This window comes from Myotis davidii, unplaced genomic scaffold (genome assembly GCF_000327345.1).
Source record: "Myotis davidii unplaced genomic scaffold, ASM32734v1 scaffold3, whole genome shotgun sequence".
Taxonomy (NCBI): domain Eukaryota; kingdom Metazoa; phylum Chordata; class Mammalia; order Chiroptera; family Vespertilionidae; genus Myotis; species Myotis davidii.
Window position 1 is genome coordinate 134,629 of NW_006295062.1, and position 20,046 is coordinate 154,674.

Below are 20,046 nucleotides of genomic sequence, written 5' to 3' on the forward strand. Positions count from 1 at the left end.
AAAGCACAAAGTCAAAGTATTATGAGCAAGAGATAGCAGAAAGACAGTAAAATCAGACTTGTAAAGACTCAAACAAGTACCCTCCATTCCTCCCTGAAGCAATGGATATTAAATGTAATGCCTCTTTCACAGTTCAATTTATCTCATCTAGAAGCATCCACAGCTCCTTCCTTTCTCCTTTTTATAACAAGACTAGAGGCCCTGGGGATCAGGCCTAAGGTGGCAGTCAGACATCTCTTTCACAGTCTGGGACCCCTCGCTCCTTACCGCGGGAGAGGCTCCCACCACTGGCGTTGTGCTCGCCAGCCGTGAGCCTGGCTTCTGGCTGAGTGGAGCTCCTCCTGTGGGAGCACACTGACCTCCAGGGGGCAACTCCTATGTTGAGTGTCTGCCCCCTGGTGGTCAGTGTGCATCACAGTGACTGGTCGTTATGCCATAACCGTCGCTTAGGCTTTATTATATGGACTAGAGGCCCAGTGCATAAAATTCGTGCGCGGGAGTTGGAGGGGAGAATCCCTCAGCCTGGCCTGTACCCTCTCACAATCTGGGACCCCTTAGGGGATGTCCAACTGCCAGTTTAGGCCCGATCCCACAGGGATCAGACATCCCTCTTGCAATCCAGGACCGCTGGCTCCTAACCGCTTGCTTGCCTGCCTGCCTGATTGCCCCTAACCACTCGCCTGCCTGTCTGATCACCCCTAACTACTTTGCCTGCCTGCCTGATTGCCCCTAACCGCTTTCTTACCTGCCTGATCACCCCTAACCACTCTGCCTGCCTGCCTGATCACCCCTAACCACTCGCCTGCCTGCCTGATCACCCCTAACCACTCTGCCTGCCTGCCTGCCTGATCACCCCCAACTGCCTCTGCCTCGGCCCCCACTGCCATGACTTCATCCGGAATGACGTCTGGAAGGTTGTTCAGCTGTCCAGTCTAATTAGCATATTACACTTTTATTATTATAGATGATCTACAATGGCAACAGAAACAACAATCAGGAAATGTTTGATGAATTATGTTGTATCAACACATGGATCATCTAGTCTACACTAATAAAAGAGAAATATGCAAATTAACCATCACTCTGCCACTCCGCTACACCCACCAGCCAATCAGGAGTGAGTATGCAAATTAACCCAAATAAGATGGCAGCGGCCACAGAGCTGGAGTGAGCAGGAGGCTTGGGTTGCCCCTGGTGATGGAAGAAGCCAAGCTTCCCGTCTGCCCTGGCCTGCCCTGGGCTCTGCTCAATGCTACAAAGTTTTAATTATAGAAGATAAATAAATCCCAGATACCTGCTTACAGCCTGACCTGGCCTCCACTCAAAGAGGGGCTGAAAAAAAAGAAAAAAAGGAGAGGCTGGGAGTTTGGGTCGCCAGGGGGCGTGACCAACCTGAAAATGGCCCTCAGCCCCTCGCCCAGGCACCCCAGTGGGACCCCCACCCTGATCCGGGACACCCTTCAGGGCAAACCAGCTGGACCTCACCCGTGCACCAGGCCTCTATCTATACTAATAAAAGGGTAATATGCTAATTAGACTGGGAGACCTTCCAGACATTCTGGACAAAGCCATGGTGGAGGGGCCAAGGTAGAGGCGGTTAGAGGCCAAGAGGGGAGGGCAGTTGTGGGTGATCAGGCTGATGGGGGGGGCGGGGCTGTTGGGGGTAAGCAGACCAGCAGGGGGGCCAGTTGGGGGTGAGCAGGCCATCAGTGGGGGGTCAGTTGGAGGTGATCAGGACAGCAGGGGGGGCCAATTTGGAGTGAGCAGGTCAGCAGGGGAGCAGTTGGGGGCAAGCAGGCCAGTGGGGAGGGAAGCTGGGGGCGAGCAGGCCAGCAGGGGGGGCAGTTGGGGGCGAGCAGGCTGGCGGGGGGGCATTTGGGGGCGAGCAGGCTGGCAGGCAGAGTGGTTAGGGGCAACAGGCAGGCAGGCAGGCAGATGAGTGGTTAGGAGCCAGCAGTCCCAGATTGTAAGAGGGATGTCCAACTGCTGGTTTAGGCTCTATCCCTGTAAACCGGCAGTAGGACATCCTTTTAGGGGTCCCAGATTGGAGAGGGTGCAAGCCGGGCTGAGGGACACCCTCCCCCCACCCCCGCATGCACGAATTACGTGCACCGGTCCACCAGTATTAAAATAATTGTGAAGGCTAAAGGAGAAAATGTTTAGGATTTGATGTGACAAAAAAATACAGACTATAAAAATGCAAATAAAGGTTACCATTAGCTGAATAGTTTGAATATGCAAGGCACTATTTTAGGCATTTTGGTCACATTTCATATAATCTTCACAACATTCTGCAAGGAAAGTAATAATACTCCCCTTTTGCAGATGAAGATACTAGGGCAAGGAGAGGTTAAATAAATCACATAACTGGGAGTGAGACAGATATAAACCAAGACATGACTCTATATGCTGTGTTTTTAGCTACACTGTTCTATCTCTTTTAGACTTACATGATAACTGTAACTAGCTACAACTATGGTATCAGGGACAAACACTTGAAGTTATGCAAATGTGAAATAAATGTGATATGGAATTAGGATTAACAGCAATTTATTTATTTTTATTTTTATTTTTTTTAAAATATATTTTATTGATTTTTTACAGAGAGGAAGGGAGAGAGATAGAGAGCCAGAAACATCAATGAGAGAGAAACATCGATCACCTGCCTCCTGCACATCTCCCACTGGGGATGTGCCTGCAACCCAGGCACATGCCCCCGACCGGAATCGAACCTGGGACCTTTCAGTCCGCAGGCCGACGCTCTATCCACTGAGCCAAACCAGTTTCGGCAACAGCAATTTAATTTTAAAAATCATCATCTTTAATGCTATATGATCTACTCGATGCAAACAACACAGATAATCAAGCAATGAACTCTTGACCTCCAATTCTCTCTGAGAAGTTAATTATATGTTTTTGGAAAAAGTCCGGTCCAAAACTACTTCTAATTTCACTCTTTTCTGGCATTTTGAGTAAGACAGAGAGTAAGCAGGTTTCAACTATCTGGGGGTGGGGTTCTTTTGCCCCCCAGCCAATACTTCTTAATATTGGTTTTCTAATCCACTTTCATAGAATCCAAAGTGTCCTCTATTTCAATTTACAACACAGGGAAGGTGACAGTGGTCAGAATGCCATCTATGGTTTGCCCAAAAAAGGACTTAGGTTCTTCTAAAAGTACACAAGTACATCTTTAAGTCTTTTGAGTTTATTTGGTGGGAGATGACCATCTGCTGTGTTTACAGATTGTATCTTCCAGATTACAGGTAGCAGCCCTTCCCAATTACATCACCTGTGTAATCACTTTGGAAGAATATTGCACAGGGGTTGGAGCAGAGCTAATTTTTTGTCAAGCCTTCTAAGACAGGAAAGCAAAGCTGGAAGCTGTTACAGACATGAACATTTTAGGGGGGCAGAATGAGTATGGTGGGGAAGGAAGGATGTGAAACAATGCCCTGTAAATTTGATTTTACTGATACTACATCTCAGCCAGACCAGATTTAGTATGTGCAAAATGATTAATCACTGTCTCCCTGAGATATTCAAGGTCCTGCTGCCTATTCTCAGCATGAAAAAAATCTAACACTGAAATATGGTTTTTAGGCTTCTGTTCGTTCTATACCCTTTTAATAAAGTGGAACAAAAAATTTTGCCTTGGGTTTGGCTGAGTTATGGGGTTTATCTCCTCTGTGGCAAAGCTTCATTCCTCAGCCCAATCACCAAACCGAGCCCAAGTTATACGAAGCCTGGTCGAGAAGGAAAAATGCTTGTGCTGTACCTCAGGCATCGATTTATCAGATACAATAATTGCTCCGAGAGACAGGTTTTCTCTTTATATTTATAGAAAAATAGGCACTGCAAAGAAAATTAATTTAGCTAATGGGCAAATGCTGATGGCTTTGTGTGACATACATGTTTCTGACAAACGTAACTAATGAATTACAACCTGCCTCCATCACTGCTGGGGGAGGGTATAGAGAAAAAGGACAAATTCTTGGGGCATTACCTGAGGCAAAGACTCCGGCTGAGCCCCCACGTACCTTCTCTGCGTACTCGGACACAATCTGCTTGATTTCAGCCGAGCAGAGTCCCACGATCTGGCCCACAGAGCTTGCAGTGAGACGGCTCTGCAATCACAGGGAGGGTGTGTTCTCAAGACCATACCTTATCTTTCACAGAATTGAAAAACCTAACGCTCTGAGTATTACAGAAAAATAGGTAATATTCCCAGGGGAGAGAATAATTGGGCTTTTGTTTATGGATCCATCAACAAGGGAGGAAACAAGCCGTGGGACAAATGTGAATCCACCTCTCCACTTCCTGAGTCACTTGGCTACTGGGCCAGATTCTCTTAGGACCCTGGGTACCTCTGGGAAGTCATTCTTCACCCTTTATACCCAGTCCCAAGGTCTCTCTTCCTAAAGGTCACTACACAGAACCTGCAGGGAACTAGAGACTTAGGACCCAGGGAAAAAAGAAGTACAAGTGGGAGAAAAAGAGGACTCTCAGAACTCCTAAAATATTTTATCACAGGCCTTTCCTGCTTCCAAATAAATGATCCTTTCAAAGCTCTTGGTTAAACCTTCTGGAGAGGCCTTCTGAGAAGACCAACTCTAAATCTGGTATTCCATTTTCTACCTAGATGTTACCGGAAGGAAACAGAAGGCAATGTTTCCTTTGGCATGGGATTAACTCATGGTTATGGAGAGGCAAGGCTGAACCATGGCTCTTCCGCTGAGGCCCATATGGTACTGTCCCAGCAGGGACTCCCTGCTTCACAAGGGTCCCTCAAGTCTTCCTCCTAGAGGTCCCATGGACAGGAATACTATAAAACAGCTGTTCTCAACCTGTGGGTCGTGCCCCCTTTGGCGGTCGAACGACCCTTTCACAGCTGTTGCCTAAGACCATCCTGCATATCAGATATTTACATTACGATTCATAACAGTAGCAACATTACAGTTATGAAGTAGCAACGAAAATAATTTTATGGTTGGGTCACAACATGAGGAACTGTATTTAAAGGGCCAGAAGGTTGAGAACCACTGCCATAAAAACTTCTCAAAAGAAAGATTCCTAGGAAACAGGAAACACTTGAGTGCTGAAAACACAAGGCTCTGAAGAAGGTAGTCCCTCAGGGAAGAGGCCCCAGAGAGCCAAGCAGGTTGGTTCCAAGTCCCCATCTCCATACCATATCCTCATCAAGGATCACTCCCACCTCACCTCCTCATTTGCCATGGCAGTCATCTTGGTCATCAGTGACTGAATACGCTGCTAAGAGAGGAATGGAGAGAAGTAGTAGTGAGCAGATTTGTCCATGTAAGACTTACACAATTATGTCTAAACAGGTCTTTGTGGTGGAATCGAAGAGTTGTTTTATTGATCTCCTTTTATGGTTTTCCTCATTAGAGGTGATAAAAGGAAACTGGAAAGGGTATGAAAGGCCACCTAACAGCAGCTGACTGTGAGAAACACCTGGCCATTCCGGAAAGCTGGGAAGGAAGTGAAGTTTCTCCCCAAATGATTTAAACAGAAACCTCAGGGGACCTACATGGGCCACATACCTCTTCAGCAGCTCGAAGCTCATCCTCCTCATGGGCATCAGCTTTTTCTGTAGCCGAGAGCCCTGTGGGAAGTGCCGTTTTCTTGTCCTCAGCCTGGAAAGGAAGATGCAAAAGCAGCTGAGCATCGGAGTTGGAGACTCAGTAGAGGAAAAAAACATTGCAAAGAGGCATGAGTCTGAAAGAAAACACACAGATCTGGCGAGCTGACCAAGTCCCTGAGAAGAATGGAAAATCCAGACCCCTGGGCTTCCATTCCAACTGCAGAGCAAGCAGGTCCAGCTTCAGGCCCTGGCCAATGCCTGTTCCCATTACTGAACGGCTTGCTGATTAATCCCTATCAGGCTGTACACATTTGCCTGACTTATCCTTACATTTGATGGAGTCTTTCCTCTACTTTAATGCCTTCAAGAGCATATCGCTGCCTAAAGGAGTGTATTTTTTTTTTTCAAATTGCCAGTTGAGACCTATCAGTGGGACATGAAAATAATTTAGGTATGACAAACATCTAAACAGATTAAATAAAATTTACAGAAGAGATCAGAGTGCTTTGCAGGTAATCGAAGGTTAAGTACTGCTTTGTGAAACTGAAACTCAACAAAGTTTGAAAACCACTGGCCTAAAGGATAAAATTCTAACCTGCTTCACCTGGTGATCATGCTCCATATTCTGTATCAGGTCTCAGGCTTTAAATGGACCACACCACACTCAAAATACCTGGATTAACTACTGTTCCTCAAACATGGGCTCCAAGTCTTGAGTTCTTGGTTTTAATTCCATGTCTGTCATCCACCAGCAGGGTGACCTCAGGCTTACCTTCTCTGGATACCAGGGTCTTCTAGGGTTGAGAGGGAGGACTGGTCTCACATACCCTTCTCAGATCATCCCAATGCTAGGATGATTTTCTATAACAAGTCTACAATTGACTGTGGGGAACACCTTGAGCTCCCAACTGCTGGGTATATATCTACAGGGGACAAGATTTCCAGTTCAAATGTGTCATCTGACATGAAGACTGAAAAGACAAGCCAGATGGGAATGCTCATTTATGGGCATTTTATGATTTTTCCAATCATAATCAAATGATATTACTTCAGAATATAGTCATATGCATAAACATTCTTTTCAGATTTAAATTACATATCAAATTAAATGTATGCATCAAATTCTTATATACCAGATGCCACATGACATACTTAAATCCAGAAAATACCTTGTTTTGGAGGAAATAAATGTTTAGTTGAGTGAAAACCACAAATGTGGAAAAAATAAATAACAAAAAAACCAAAAAAGATAAAATCAGTGCATGACTGATTACTAATGAAATAATAATAATAATTAGATGTTTACTCTGTATTGGATCATTCTATATCCTTTACATTTTAATCTTTAAAACAGTGCTGCCCCCATTTTATAGATGCTATGAATTGAGGCACAACAATTAAGCATATTGTCCAAAGTCACATTGGAGAAGGGATGAAGTTAGCAGCAAATCCGGCTTTAGAACATGTATTCCTAGTCATTGTCAGGGCTCTTCATGACTGAGATAGCAATTACCACAGTAATAAGAGGGAGGCTACGGTCAGGAAGGGCCTCCCAAAAGAAAAACTGAGAGATGCGAAAGCTAGACAGAGAATAATAACAGGTGTTTCATTGAAGAAAATCTGGGGATCAGATGAAGAATGAGAAAAAGGTTATTAATAGACCTCAAGCAGCAGGACTCTACTTTTTAAGAGGCCACTGACTTCTTTAGTTAGCACTTTATTCTTTTAATGGCAGCGGTTGAAAGCACAGGCTTTGATGTCACACACACCTGGATTCAGATTCTTATTATGGTACTTAAGGAGCTGTGTGATCTTGGACAAGTCACTGAGCCTCTCTGGGCCTCAGCTTTCTGATCCAAAAAACAGGAATAAGTATTTTACTCACAGAGTTGTTCAGAGGAATAAGTGAAAAAATACATATGTAACTCTGAACAAAGGGCCTGGAGCACAGTAAAGGTCTGGCACTGTAAGACTTATATGCATGCCCTACTGCTGGCATTAAGGAGTGTTAATAAATACATAAATGATGAAAAATTTTTACGACTGCTTTGTGAAGTTAGAAAAACCCATCTTGACTTACCTGATTTTCCTACCTAGTTACCTTAACACAGGCAGGCCTGTAATTTATGGTTACGTTCTATCTCACTGCCAGCATCCTGCTTCCACCTGTCCAGGGTCACTCTCCCTGGATGAGGAATGCTCAGGTCACTGGTAGTAGACTTCACGTTCACACTTTTAGAATTATTAGAGCCCACAGGATTGACCCAGGGGCCATGACTTTCAATTACCCTCCATTTCTAGCCCCAGATGAGGCCATTGCTTCAGGTCCCTGGCCTGGGAGGCACATCCTTGCAGCCCTGGGGTTGCCCAAGGAACAGAGCCTGGTTGGCAGCAGCCCTGCCTTCTCACCCATGCTGGGCAGTCTGTCAGTATCAGACAGAGGCAAAAGGGAGGGTCATTTCCATCTCTCAAATTTTCTCTCCCATTATCTATGCTTTTCTTACCTTCTCTGTTTTGCTCTGGCGGCTAAATCCATATCTCCTGCAGGCCACAAAAAAGGGGAGTTCAATTACTATTCAAAAATCACATTAAGTCTGTCAAATGCAGTTTAGTTGAATTTTTATATAAAAAGCTAATTTAGGCTATTTGGTGTCAGGAGAAAATATTTTAAGTGCCCAAACCACAATATATTCCACTGTTTTTGAATAAAGAGCCAGCCACCCTATCTGCCATATAAATGCTTAAATGGGAACTCAGTACAGAGTGCGACATTCCCTTTAAAAGCATTCTCTTTACTCTTTGAAGAAGAAACTATTTCAGACTTACAATTTAAGCTAAATGTCTTGAAAATATCTGTATAAACAAATGTGGATGTATTGCTCAGGCTAAACACGCTCTCTAAAGGCGACTTGCACAATCTCCAGTCCAGCCCATTTTTCTCTCTCAAGCATACAGAAGCATTTTTCCAGTAATATTGTGTTCACATCACTCAACTTTAAATTCAAAGACATTCACAAATGCACTTTAATTTAAATTAGTTTATTTTCTGGCTCTAATTAATATCTATGTTTTCTTTATAGCAAGTATAACAATGCAAAACCGTTCAACATAAAATAAAAATGCATGATGAAAAATACCCAACCTTACTTACCTGTAAATAGTTTTTAAGGACATAAAAATGACAAGCAATCATTAAAAAAAACCAACACAAATTAAGGGCTCCTACTCTGCTCTCGCTCATGCCAGGCCTTATTTAATAGATCACTGTGCTGGCCTCTTACCCGCTCTCTGGCCTCCAGCCTCACTCTACTCCCACTCCTCCCCATTCTTATCCAACTGCCCACTGTCCCTCAGGACAAACTGGACCTCTTGGGCACTCTCATTAGGGCTTCCGTTCTATGGCCCTGCCTAACAACCATTTCACCTCATCTTCTGCAGATCACCTTATGTGCTCTTGTACATCCACTGCCTGAACAGAGAACTTTACACACACTGTGCTGTCCTCTTCTCTCCCACTTTCCTATTCACTCCCCACACCTCAGCTCTAAAGCCACTGCTTCTCCAAGCATCCTTATGCACAGACTCTCTGCCTTGGATCTGCACATGTTCCCCCACTTCCTGGATATTTGCATGTCTGCATCCTTCTCCTGGAGGGCATTGATGCTACTTTTACTAGTACATTTGGTATTTCCAATGTATGTTGAATAAACTAAAACAAGTGCAAGAAAACAGTGAAAGCCAAAGTATCACATGACCATACAATAAGATTGTCATACTATTGGAGAAACCACAAAGTCACTGCTGGGCACAACATTCCCATCCATTAGGCATACATCTATAGACCCAAAGTGCAGCGAGGTTAAAGGTGGATTAGCTACCATATTCTTTAAAGGACTTCATGGCAGATTCTGTGAATTGGCTTAGTCAATATCTATTGCATCTTTCTATAGTGGGGAGGCTGGAAAACAAAAAACTCTATGTTCCATACTCCCTAAACCTAGCATGCAGAATGCTGGTTAGGCTCTACCAATCAGGTGCATTTGCTGGAGTTTTGAATGTGTAACAGTTATATGAGGTGAGAGAAAGGTCATAAAAGATTCACTGTGTGGTGTGGATCACAGAAGCAACTTGGTTTGGGGGCCAGCAGCTGTCACAGTGGCTTCATGATTTTGGCAGAAGTGGTGTGATATTTTTTTCAGCAGCTGCAGCACCAGCTTCCCAATTCCTCAGGCCGCGAGACAGCTTCTAATTCATAAAGTACACACCAGCATCCTTAGAGGCCCAGTTCCAATGTGATGCTTGGGAAATGACCCTGGCTCAGCCAAGATTCTGTGTTTTAAGCCCATGGATCCCAGTAATCAATCCCAATATATAGGATAGGGTTCCTAGGCCTGGCCGGTGATCAAAGCCAATCTGTGGGGCGATGGCGGGGGGGAAGAAGGGATGGGGTCCTGCTGGCACCTGCCTTGGCTTATGGCCTGGCGCCACCTGCTCACCGGCTCTGACCTGGGGCAGTTCCTGCATTGAGTGTCTGCCCCCTGGTGGTCAGTGTGTGCCATAGCAAACCAGTCATTCGGCTGTTTGGTTGATTTGTATAGGACTAGAGGCCTGGTGCACAAAAATATGGCGGGGGGGAAGAAGGGATGGGGTCCTGCTGGCACCTGCCTTGGCTTATGGCCTGGCGCCACCTGCTCACCGGCTCTGACCTGGGGCAGTTCCTGCATTGAGTGTCTGCCCCCTGGTGGTCAGTGTGTGCCATAGCAAACCAGTCATTCGGCTGTTTGGTTGATTTGTATAGGACTAGAGGCCTGGTGCACAAAAATTTGTGTACTCAGGGGTAGGGGGTTTTTATTAGGATAGAGACGTGGTGCACGGGTGGGGGCCGGCTGGTTTGCCCTGAAGGGTGATTGGATCAGGGTGGGGGTCCTGCTTGGGTGCCTGGCCAACCTGGATGATGGGCTGATGGCTGTTTGCAGCTGGTCACACCCCCTTCAGGGTGGGGGTCCCCACTGAGGTGCCTGGCCAGCTTGGGTGAGGGGCTGATGTCTGTTTGCAGCTGGTCACATCCCCTTCAGGGTGGAGGTCCCCACTGGAGTGCCTGGCCAGCCTGGATGAGGGGCTGAGGGCTGTTTGCAGCTGGTTACATCCCCTTCAGGTTGGGGGCCCCCACTGGGGTGCCTGGCCAACCTGATGACAGGTTGATGACTGTTTGCAGCTGGTCACATCCCCTTGAGGGTGTGGGTCCCTACTGGGGTGCCTGGCCAGTCTGGGTGAGGGGCTGAGGGCCATTTTCAGGCTGGTGGGTGACTGACGCTCCCAGCCTTTTTTTGGTGCCTGGCCGGTCTGGGTGAGGGGCTGAGGGCCATTTTCAGGCTGGCAGGCTACTGAAGCTCCCAGCCTCTCCTTTTTTTTTTATTCTGGGATTTATTTACCTTCTATAGCTGTCACTGGAGCTGAGAGCCGGCTCCAGCTCTGAGGCCGTTGCCGGCTGAAAGCAGGTATCTGGGTTTGTTTAGCTTCTATAATTGAAACTCTGTTGCCATCACTGGCTGCTCTAAGCTCTGAGGCTGCGCTGGCTGAAAGCAGGTACCTGGGGTTTGTTTAGCTTCTATAATTGCAACATTGTTGCATCCGGAGCTCAGAGCCGAGCTGCGGCAGGCAGGGAACTTTGGCTTCCCTCATCACTGGAGCAAGCAAGCCTCATGTTTGCTTCAGGTGCGTGGCTGCCGGCTGCCATCTTGGTTGGCAGTTAATTTGCATATCCTGCTGATTAGCCAATGGGAAGGGTAGTGAAGTTACGGTTAATTACCATGTTTCTCTATTATTAGATAGTATAATAGCCCATTATGGATAAACCACATTTTGTTTACTCATTCACCAGCTGATGGATATCTGTGTTGTTTTGTTTTGACAACTGTGAATAGTGCTATTATGAATATTCATGTACAGCTTCATTCACTTTTGTATCCCCAGCACCTACTAAAATGCCTGACACATAGTAGGTACTCAATAAATGTTTGCTGAATGAAGAGTCCAGATGATTTTTCTAAAAGCTTCCTTCTCCATGTGACATTATGGCAATGCTTCCATTAAAGAGCTAGCTGCCTTCAGTTGCCTATTAATGCATGCCTCATTGTATGCACTAACTACTCTTTCAATGGTGTTTAAACTTCACCAGAACATGATATTCCCTTTGTGGCCCATCATCCCTCACAAAGAGCAGGGGGAATTTCAATTTACTTCTAAACAGAAGCATTTACTTCTCTTTATCCTCTCCCTAGGTGTGCTGCTCTATACTACAACCCCTCTTTCCTCTTGCCCAGTCAGGCCTACCCTTTCCTCTCTAGAGCCAACTGAGTTGCAGTCCCATATGCCCAATCTGCTCCTGCCTTCCCCTTGGCTAGCTCTGACTTATCAACTTTGCTGATGTCCTACAATGTCAGCATCAACAGAGCTCCAGCCCTCTTACCTAAACCTAGTAGTTGTCTTTAATATCAAGGATGTACATCTTCTAGAATACTAGTAGCATACTCCAAAAGAAATATAATGAGACCCACATATATAACTTTAAATTAGTAGATTCATATACTCTGACAATAATGAAACATATTCTAATAACTAAGTCAAGCATGGATTTTAAAATTTAAAATGAAAATTCTGTTCGGAAGCCACACTAATTACATTTCAAGTGCTCAATACCCACATGTGGCTAGTGGCTACCTTAACTGAATGCCACAGTTCTAGAAAACAAACTAACCTTCAAGAACAATTGCCCCAGGACAAATTAAGACATATCAATCTATCTGGAATTTGAACAAAACAGAGGCATAAGAAAGCCTTAAATACTAAGGACTGTGAACTCTTCTTCGTTCATTCAAAAAGCATTTACTATATAACTTCCATGAACATAAATAGGCCTCACTATCATATGGGACACACTAAGTACAGAACGACTTCAAGGCAACTCAAAATTAAGCCTCAAATAGTGTGGAATAGGCTAACTCCAGTATCCTAGAGATTGGGCTTCAAAATTGCACTTGCAAGTCAATATACTGCATATAAAATGCATTTCCCCACAGTAGCAGTTTTGTATTATGGTTAAGTATTTAAGCTAGCTTTTAAAAGTTGATTGGGGGGCCTGGCTGGTTTGGCTCAGTGGATAGAGCGTCGGCCTGCGGACTGAAGAGTCCTGGGTTCGATTCCGGTCAAGGGCACATGCTGGGGCTTCTGGCTCCATCCCCAGTAGGGGGCGTGCAGGAGGCAGCCGATCCTTGATTCTCTCTCATCATTGATGTTTCTATCTCCCTCTCCCTCTCTCTCTCCCTTCCTCTCTAAAATCAATAAAAATATAAAAAATAAAATAAAATGAATGAGACTAGGTGTTTTTAAAAAAAAAATAAATAAAAGTTGATTGGGACCATAATAAAATAAAAATATTATACAGTTGCAATTCTGTTTACATCTAAAATGAAAACTATGAATCTTGTTTTTCCAACACCATAACATTTAAACAAATATAGCCAAACATGTTTTTAATAGACACACAATCCTTAAGGCCTTCAGTATGACTGACCAGGCTCAAAGTCCAGACTTGTTTGAGCAATGAAAGTCAAAAACGGGGAGGAAGAAGCTGGAATGCTGACCTCAAAGCCAGGTGCGCTGTGGGCCTAGGCCAATGGTCGGCAAACTGCGGCTCTTTGGCCCCTTGAGTGTGGCTCTTCCACAAAATACCGACTTCTGCCCATGGGCCATGAAGTTTCATTTGCACTGTAAGTGTGCGCCTGCATGTGGTATCTTGTGGAAGAGCCACACTCAAGGAGCCAAAGAGCTGCAGTTTGCCAACCACGGGCCTAGGCTGATGAGTGACAAGAATACTAATAAAAGATGAGGCATTTGTATTTCTAGGTGGGAATGAGTAATTAGGGGTGCACAACAGTGAGGGGAGAGGCAGGATGGAGCATGAGTCTCAGAATCAGCAAGGGCCAGCCTGCTTGAATGGGACAGGGAAGGAAGACTGTTAAGACTTCCCATAATAGGGCTAGAGCAGTGGTTCTCAACCTTCCTAATACCACGACCCTTTAATACAGTTCCTCATGTTGTGGTGACCCCCAACCATAAAAATTATTTGCGTTGCTACTTCATAACTGTAATTTTGCTACTGTTATGAATCATAATGTAAACATCTGATATGCAGGATGTATTTTCATTGTTACAAATTGAACATAATTAAAGCATAGTGATTAATCACAAAAATATGTAATTATATATGTGTTGTCCGATGGTCTTAGGCAACCCCTGTGAACGGGTCATTCGACCCCCAAAGGGGTCGGGACCCACAGATTAAGAACCACTGGGCTAGAGGGAGGCCTAGTCCTAGGAGTAATGAGTATACAGAGACAAAGATAACTGAAAGGGAGGCTTAGGAATCTTCATTTGAATCTAAGATCATATTTAAGGGAATTTTAGAACTGAAAACTGCTGCTGCTACTGCTATTGCTGGGGCCTAATAGTTAACATCTACTGTTTGCTACAGAGGACAAACTGTTGAAAGCTCTTCATATAATTATGTAACCCTCATTTAGTGGTAAAGATCCCCATGCAGTGGGAAGTACTGAATAGAACTGTGAGGAAAGAGACTCATAGCGAGAAAGGAGGGAAGGGGACTTCTCCAGAATGGGGAATAAAACGCACACTTGTTGGGTCTTTAAGTTTTATCCAGTTTGCTCTGTCAGCTTAATTATCACTATCTTCTTGTTTAGTCTCAGACCAAAAAACAAAGACTGGGCCGGTCCTTCTAAAACTAAGAGCCAAACTCTCATTGGAGGTTCAAACAATAATATTGTAGATAATGATAATGACATGTTTTTGGACTCCAAGAAACCTGATTGCAAGTCCTAGTTTGAGACTTTTAATAGTTAATAGTTGACCTTGGGAGCATTATTTTTTAAACTTTCTGAATGCTGTTTTTATCGTTCTCAGAAAGGATCATAAACTAAATAAATTATAAAAATGTAATCAGTATTTTTCTTCCCCATCTCTCAAAAACTCACCATTCCTTACCAGCAAAGCTATAAAGAAAGCAAAATAATCCCTCTCCTAAAAAACAAAACCGCCGAAACCGGTTTGGCTCAGTGGATAGAGCGTTGGCCTGCGGACTGAAGGGTCCCAGGTTCGATTCCGGTCAAGGGCATGTACCTGGGTTTCGGGCACATCCCCAGTAGGAGATGTGCAGGAGGCAACTGATCGATGTTTCTCTCTCATCGATGTTTCTAACTCTCTGTCTCTCTCCCTTCCTCTCTGTAAAAAATCAATAAAATATATTTAAAAAACAAAACAAAACACAAAACCAACAACCCCTCCATCCTACCTACCTAGGCTTAGAAGGCATGACCCTACCAACAGGAAATAAGATTGGTATTGAGATACTGTTCTTTCTTACACTTCAAATTTGCAAGGAGTCACAAAAAAAACCTTGCTTCCTTCCCTAAAGACAAGCTAGACTCTGCCTCACACTAGCCCAAACACTCCTGAGAATGAACAGGAATGTCCTAAATTTACCCAGGATAACAACTATCTTCTATGACATATGCAAAAGATCCAATGTGAAACTGAGAGTTTCAAAACAAAATAGAATATTAAAAGTTGTCAGCATGGTCTCCATGAGGTGGACAATTCACTGAATCTCTCACTCCTTTTCAGCCCAAAGAATGTTGGCGTTTCCATGATAATGGGCCAATTGAAGTATGAACAATACAAACTAACAAAAGTCACAACATTCCCCTAAGTCAGTGGTTCTCAACCTGTGGGTCGCGACCCCTTTGGCAGTCGAAGGACCCTTTCACAGGGGTAGCCTAAGACATCCTGCATACATTACGATTCATAACAGTAGCAACATTACTGTTGTGAAGTAGCAACGAAAATAATTTTATGGTTGGGTCACAACATTAGAAACTGTATTTAAAGGGCCAGAAGGTTGAGGACCACTGTCCTAAGTACTCCTTGGCTCTGGAATATAAGGCCACAAGCAGGTGCTTCTCCAGCTCTGGCTCTCCCTGAGCAGTGCAGCCTCACCTGCCCACGTGCAGCTGGGGCTTGGCTGGAAAGACCCATCATAGTGCCTAGGGCAGCCGTGGGCAAACTACGGCCCGCGGGCTGGATCCGGCCCGTTTGAAATGAATAAAACTAAAAAAAAAAAAAAAAAAGACCGTACCCTTTTATGAAATGATGTTTACTTTGAATTTATATTAGTTCACAGTGACAAACACTCCATCCATGCTTTTGTTCCGGCCCTCCGGTCCACTTTAAGAACCCATTGTGGCCCTCGAGTCAAAAAGTTTGCCCACCCCTGGCCTAGGACATGCAACCTGTCCAATCGCAAAGGGCACAACTCAGAAGTGCCCCACATTTGTTTTTTTGCTATCTCAAAATTCTTAATATTAATCATTATTAATAATTCTTAACAAGGGGCCCTGCACTTTCATTTTACACTGGGCCATGCAAATTATGTAGCTGGTCTGATGATGCCTCTCAGAAGAGTTCAAGTCACAGCAGCAACTGGTGAGCTGAGCAGGCAGCCATCACACCCGGCTTAGGGCCAGAACTAACAGCTTCCTTTGAATGAAACAGACTAGCTTCATTCTCAGGAAGGAAGGACCTGACCCCACACAATCCCCCCAAAATCAAAAACACAGCAAAAGCAATTCCATTTGAAAGATGGAATACTTAAGCCAGTTAAGCCTAGTATCCTCTGGTTCTCTCCAGGACCTAGAAGAGGAAGCCATCAGAGGCTCACTCAGGGAGATGCTAGTGGCAGTGCTGTTAGTTCCAGCCACCCGGTGGGTTGGGTTACTCAGCAGAGCAGCACACAGCAAACACTCCCAGCACAAAGGAAAGAAACCAAGGAGACATACTCACATCAAGGAGTCAGTTACCCTAAGTAGAAAATGCAGGACATAAATGATGGTTAATAATACCCAGTGTCAACCAAAAAATTCAATGGGGAGAAGTACTTCCTTATGTGCATATGTAATTAGTAAAAACTGAAGATACAAAATAATAATTGTTTTTTTTAAAATAACTAGAATGTTTTTAAAAAGTGACAAAACTACTTTTAAATTCTTTATTTTCCTAGTCAGGACAATTCTTCAAAGGAAACCAAAATTATTATTCTAACACTTAAAGTAAAACTGTTCAAAACTCTTTAGTTTACCTGAAGATTTTATCAAATGGCAGAGATCTGAAGGGCAGACTGCCCCCAGCCTCCACAAATCCCTCAAACTCCCAACCCCCAAGGAGAGCGGAGGTAGGGTCCACAGTTACACACACTCCAAAAGAGGAGTTTCAAAGATTAGGCCTCTACCATCACCAGGGAAGCAACCCCCAGAAACTTGGGTAATTCAATACCAGAGAGAAAAGTTCCAGATGCTGGAAAACTTAGGCCCAAAATAGTAAATTCAATCAGGTAAAAGCCAACCAAGCTAATTCCAATGAAGAAATTAAAAATAGCTTTTCTTTTCAGTGGTTTTATAAAATAGGCACTGTGGTCAGGGTGCCGTTCATACCTGCCATATTCCAAAAGTGTAGCATGGATTCGAGATTCTTCATCGAGCAGCTCCTCTGCTCCTTGTTGCCGTTTGTATTTCCGACGGGGCTTGTAAACATCCTAAGAAGTGTACGAGACAGAGGAGTCACTGAGTGTGAGAAGTCTCTCACACGGAACTGGATGCTGAATGTGAACATCCAGTCAGGGAATGAGTCTTGTCCCATCACAACAGCAGGTACTCAGGGGAGCTGCCTTCAAGGACGCTGCTTCTTCAACTTTTATATAGGTAACCAATATTTCCACCCAATCTATTGCTTGTCAACTTTGTTATAACTTGGTGTTTTTTGCCCTAAGACATTTTAATCTTTTATGTAGTCAAAATCATTACTTTATAGCTTACTTCCTATCCAGGGATTGTGGAAAAAAGTTGTCTGTTACTTTTACAGGCTACATTTAGCCTTTTCATCTATTCATATTTTGAGTGGGAGTAGGCATAGTGAAAGGTAGGGATCTAGCTATTTTTTTCTGAATGGAAAATTAAGAATCCCATCATCATCAATTTAATTCCATCCTTCCCCTGATTTGAAACACACACACACCCCTACCTACCTTCTAAACAAGTATATGGCATGTATGTACTCCATTAATGTAGGTCTTCACCCCCAGATGACCTGTGTTGTCATTCTACCCTAAATGAATGCTCTTGACTGACAAGCTGGCAGTCAAATAATACCTTAGCAATATTTGCTCAGGCCTCTGGGTCCAGGTAGATAGTTGTTTGTACAAGCAATGTATTCTAGTTGTGTGTCCCTGGACCTTGCTTCTCCGCTAGGAGAGTTCACCACATCTGTTTTCTACCTGGACATCATCAGGTTTCTCCAGATAGTGACATTTTTATTCTAATTAGAATTGTTTCCTCCTTGATATTATTTTAGTTTTTATTATGAAATATTTCAAACAGAAAAAAATTCTTTCTGTAACATATACTATATAATTTCAACAGTTTTGTGGAAAAGGGATGGAATAGGGTGTGAGATGATGCTAGAGAGCTGTTCTTATAGCTTGCTACCACAAATATTTTCTGGTTTGCTACTGGTGTCTACACGAACAGGAAGCTATGAATAATATAAAACAGATTTATGGGGAAATTAAAACTATAATGAACCCATATGACATCAGTTACTGTGTATGCTTTAATTTCCACTGAGCTCTACTATTAGAGCAGTACTATATTATTGGGCTTAACTGCTTTCTTCCTTAGTTACCATTGATAGCGTCAATGACCAAGACAGGAAATTGAATTCTTCGAAAAAAGAAAAAAAATGTACTCCAAAACAATAGTATACTGAATCAACAACAGCTACTATGACCTTTTATTCTTCCAAACAATGACAATTTTGGATTCTGTTTAATTATTCCTTTTACTTTAAAGCATCTCATAAACATTCTGCAAATTATAATTACCCTGAGATAGAGGCAAGGCAGATGTTAGTCTCTCCACTTTACTTTTGAAGAAGCAGAGATTCAATAATGTTCAGGATTGCCAGGAGAATACTGGGCCTGGTTCTAGGTACTCTGCTGGCCCCAAGGTTTTCTCATTACACTTACTTGGTTCTGATGGGCATTCTAGTCACCCACCTGCCATTTCAGCTGAGCCCTCTCATGAGACTCCCTATATAATATGAGACTGCATATGAATCATGACAATGACTTGGACCTAATAATAATAGTAAAACTGACCTAAAAGGAGAGGTTCCAGACCAACCAAAAACTATTGCCAAGTCACCCTGTAAAGCAACAGGAATGAGGAACGCTGATGTCCAGTCCTGTCTCGTACTAACTAGCTGCATGACCTTGGGAAGGTTCCCTCAATGGGTCTGTTTCCTCATCTATAAACTGAGGACTGGATTAATAGGTCTTGAAGGAGACTCTCCGTCTCTCAATCTTTATGTTATTTTAATCCTGTAAAGATACTGACTTGGGCCCTAGCTTGTTTGGCTCCGTGGATAGAGTGCTGGTTCAAGGATTGAAGGGCCCCGGGTTCGTTTGTGGTTAAGAGCACAAACCTTGTCTGCAGCCTCCAACCCTGGCCCTGGTCGGGGCACATGTGGGAGGCAACCAATCAATGTGTCTCTCTCACATTTATGTTTCTCTCTGTCACTACCCCTCCCATCCACTCTCTAAAAATCAATGGAAAAATATTCTTGAGTGAGGATTAACTAACAAACAAACAAACAAACAAAAAAACAAATAAGATACTGACTTGGTTAACATAATCCCATCAATAATATAAAGTGAGATTAATAAAAAACAACAACACACCCAGGCTTTACACAGTTGTGCTCTTACAAAGGCATGCAAAATCAACTTATCTTCTGCCATTAACATGAGTAGCAACAGTAATGGCTATTGAATGCTAGGTATGTGCCAGGCATTCAATACCTGCGTGGGCTATGGCCACCTCATGGTCCTATCTTTTTACTCGATGAGCCCCTGATCTGTGGAATCCCTGACAACTGAAATGTCATTTTCACCTCAGCTCCTAGAGAGCAGTGTGGTTTGCAGTGAGTCCTCAATTAGTCTTACTAAATGAAGACATGGAGTCAGGCTGATGGAGCTCAGTCCTGGCTCCATAATTTACTACCTGTCTGACTTGGGGCAAGTTACTTTAACCTCTGTGGCTTCCCATCTATAAAATAGGTATAAGCAGAGTGGCTGTGAGGGTTAATTATTCAACAATACCTGGCATACAGTAAGGGCTAAGATACATATAAATGGATATGATTAATAAAAAGGGCTGATATTATTTTAATACTAGAGGCCCGGTGCACAAAAATTTGTGCACTCAGGGGAAGGGGGGGGGGTCCCTCAGCCTGGCCTGTGCCCTCTCACAGTCTGGGACCCC

General features: G+C 43.8%; 1 protein-coding gene across 1 annotated transcript in view; it reads right to left on the minus strand.

Moving 5' to 3' along the window:
* CCDC93 (coiled-coil domain containing 93) overlaps positions 1-20,046 on the minus strand; it is a 72,311-nt gene that overhangs the window by 36,993 nt on the left and 15,272 nt on the right. The window contains exons 6-10 of the mRNA XM_015567769.1: positions 17,161-17,261; positions 8,104-8,140; positions 5,559-5,651; positions 5,218-5,268; positions 4,038-4,124 (exon numbers count right to left, since the gene is read on the minus strand). Coding sequence (XP_015423255.1) covers positions 4,038-4,124; positions 5,218-5,268; positions 5,559-5,651; positions 8,104-8,140; positions 17,161-17,261 — 369 coding nt within the window. The remainder of the gene's footprint in view (positions 1-4,037; positions 4,125-5,217; positions 5,269-5,558; positions 5,652-8,103; positions 8,141-17,160; positions 17,262-20,046) is intronic.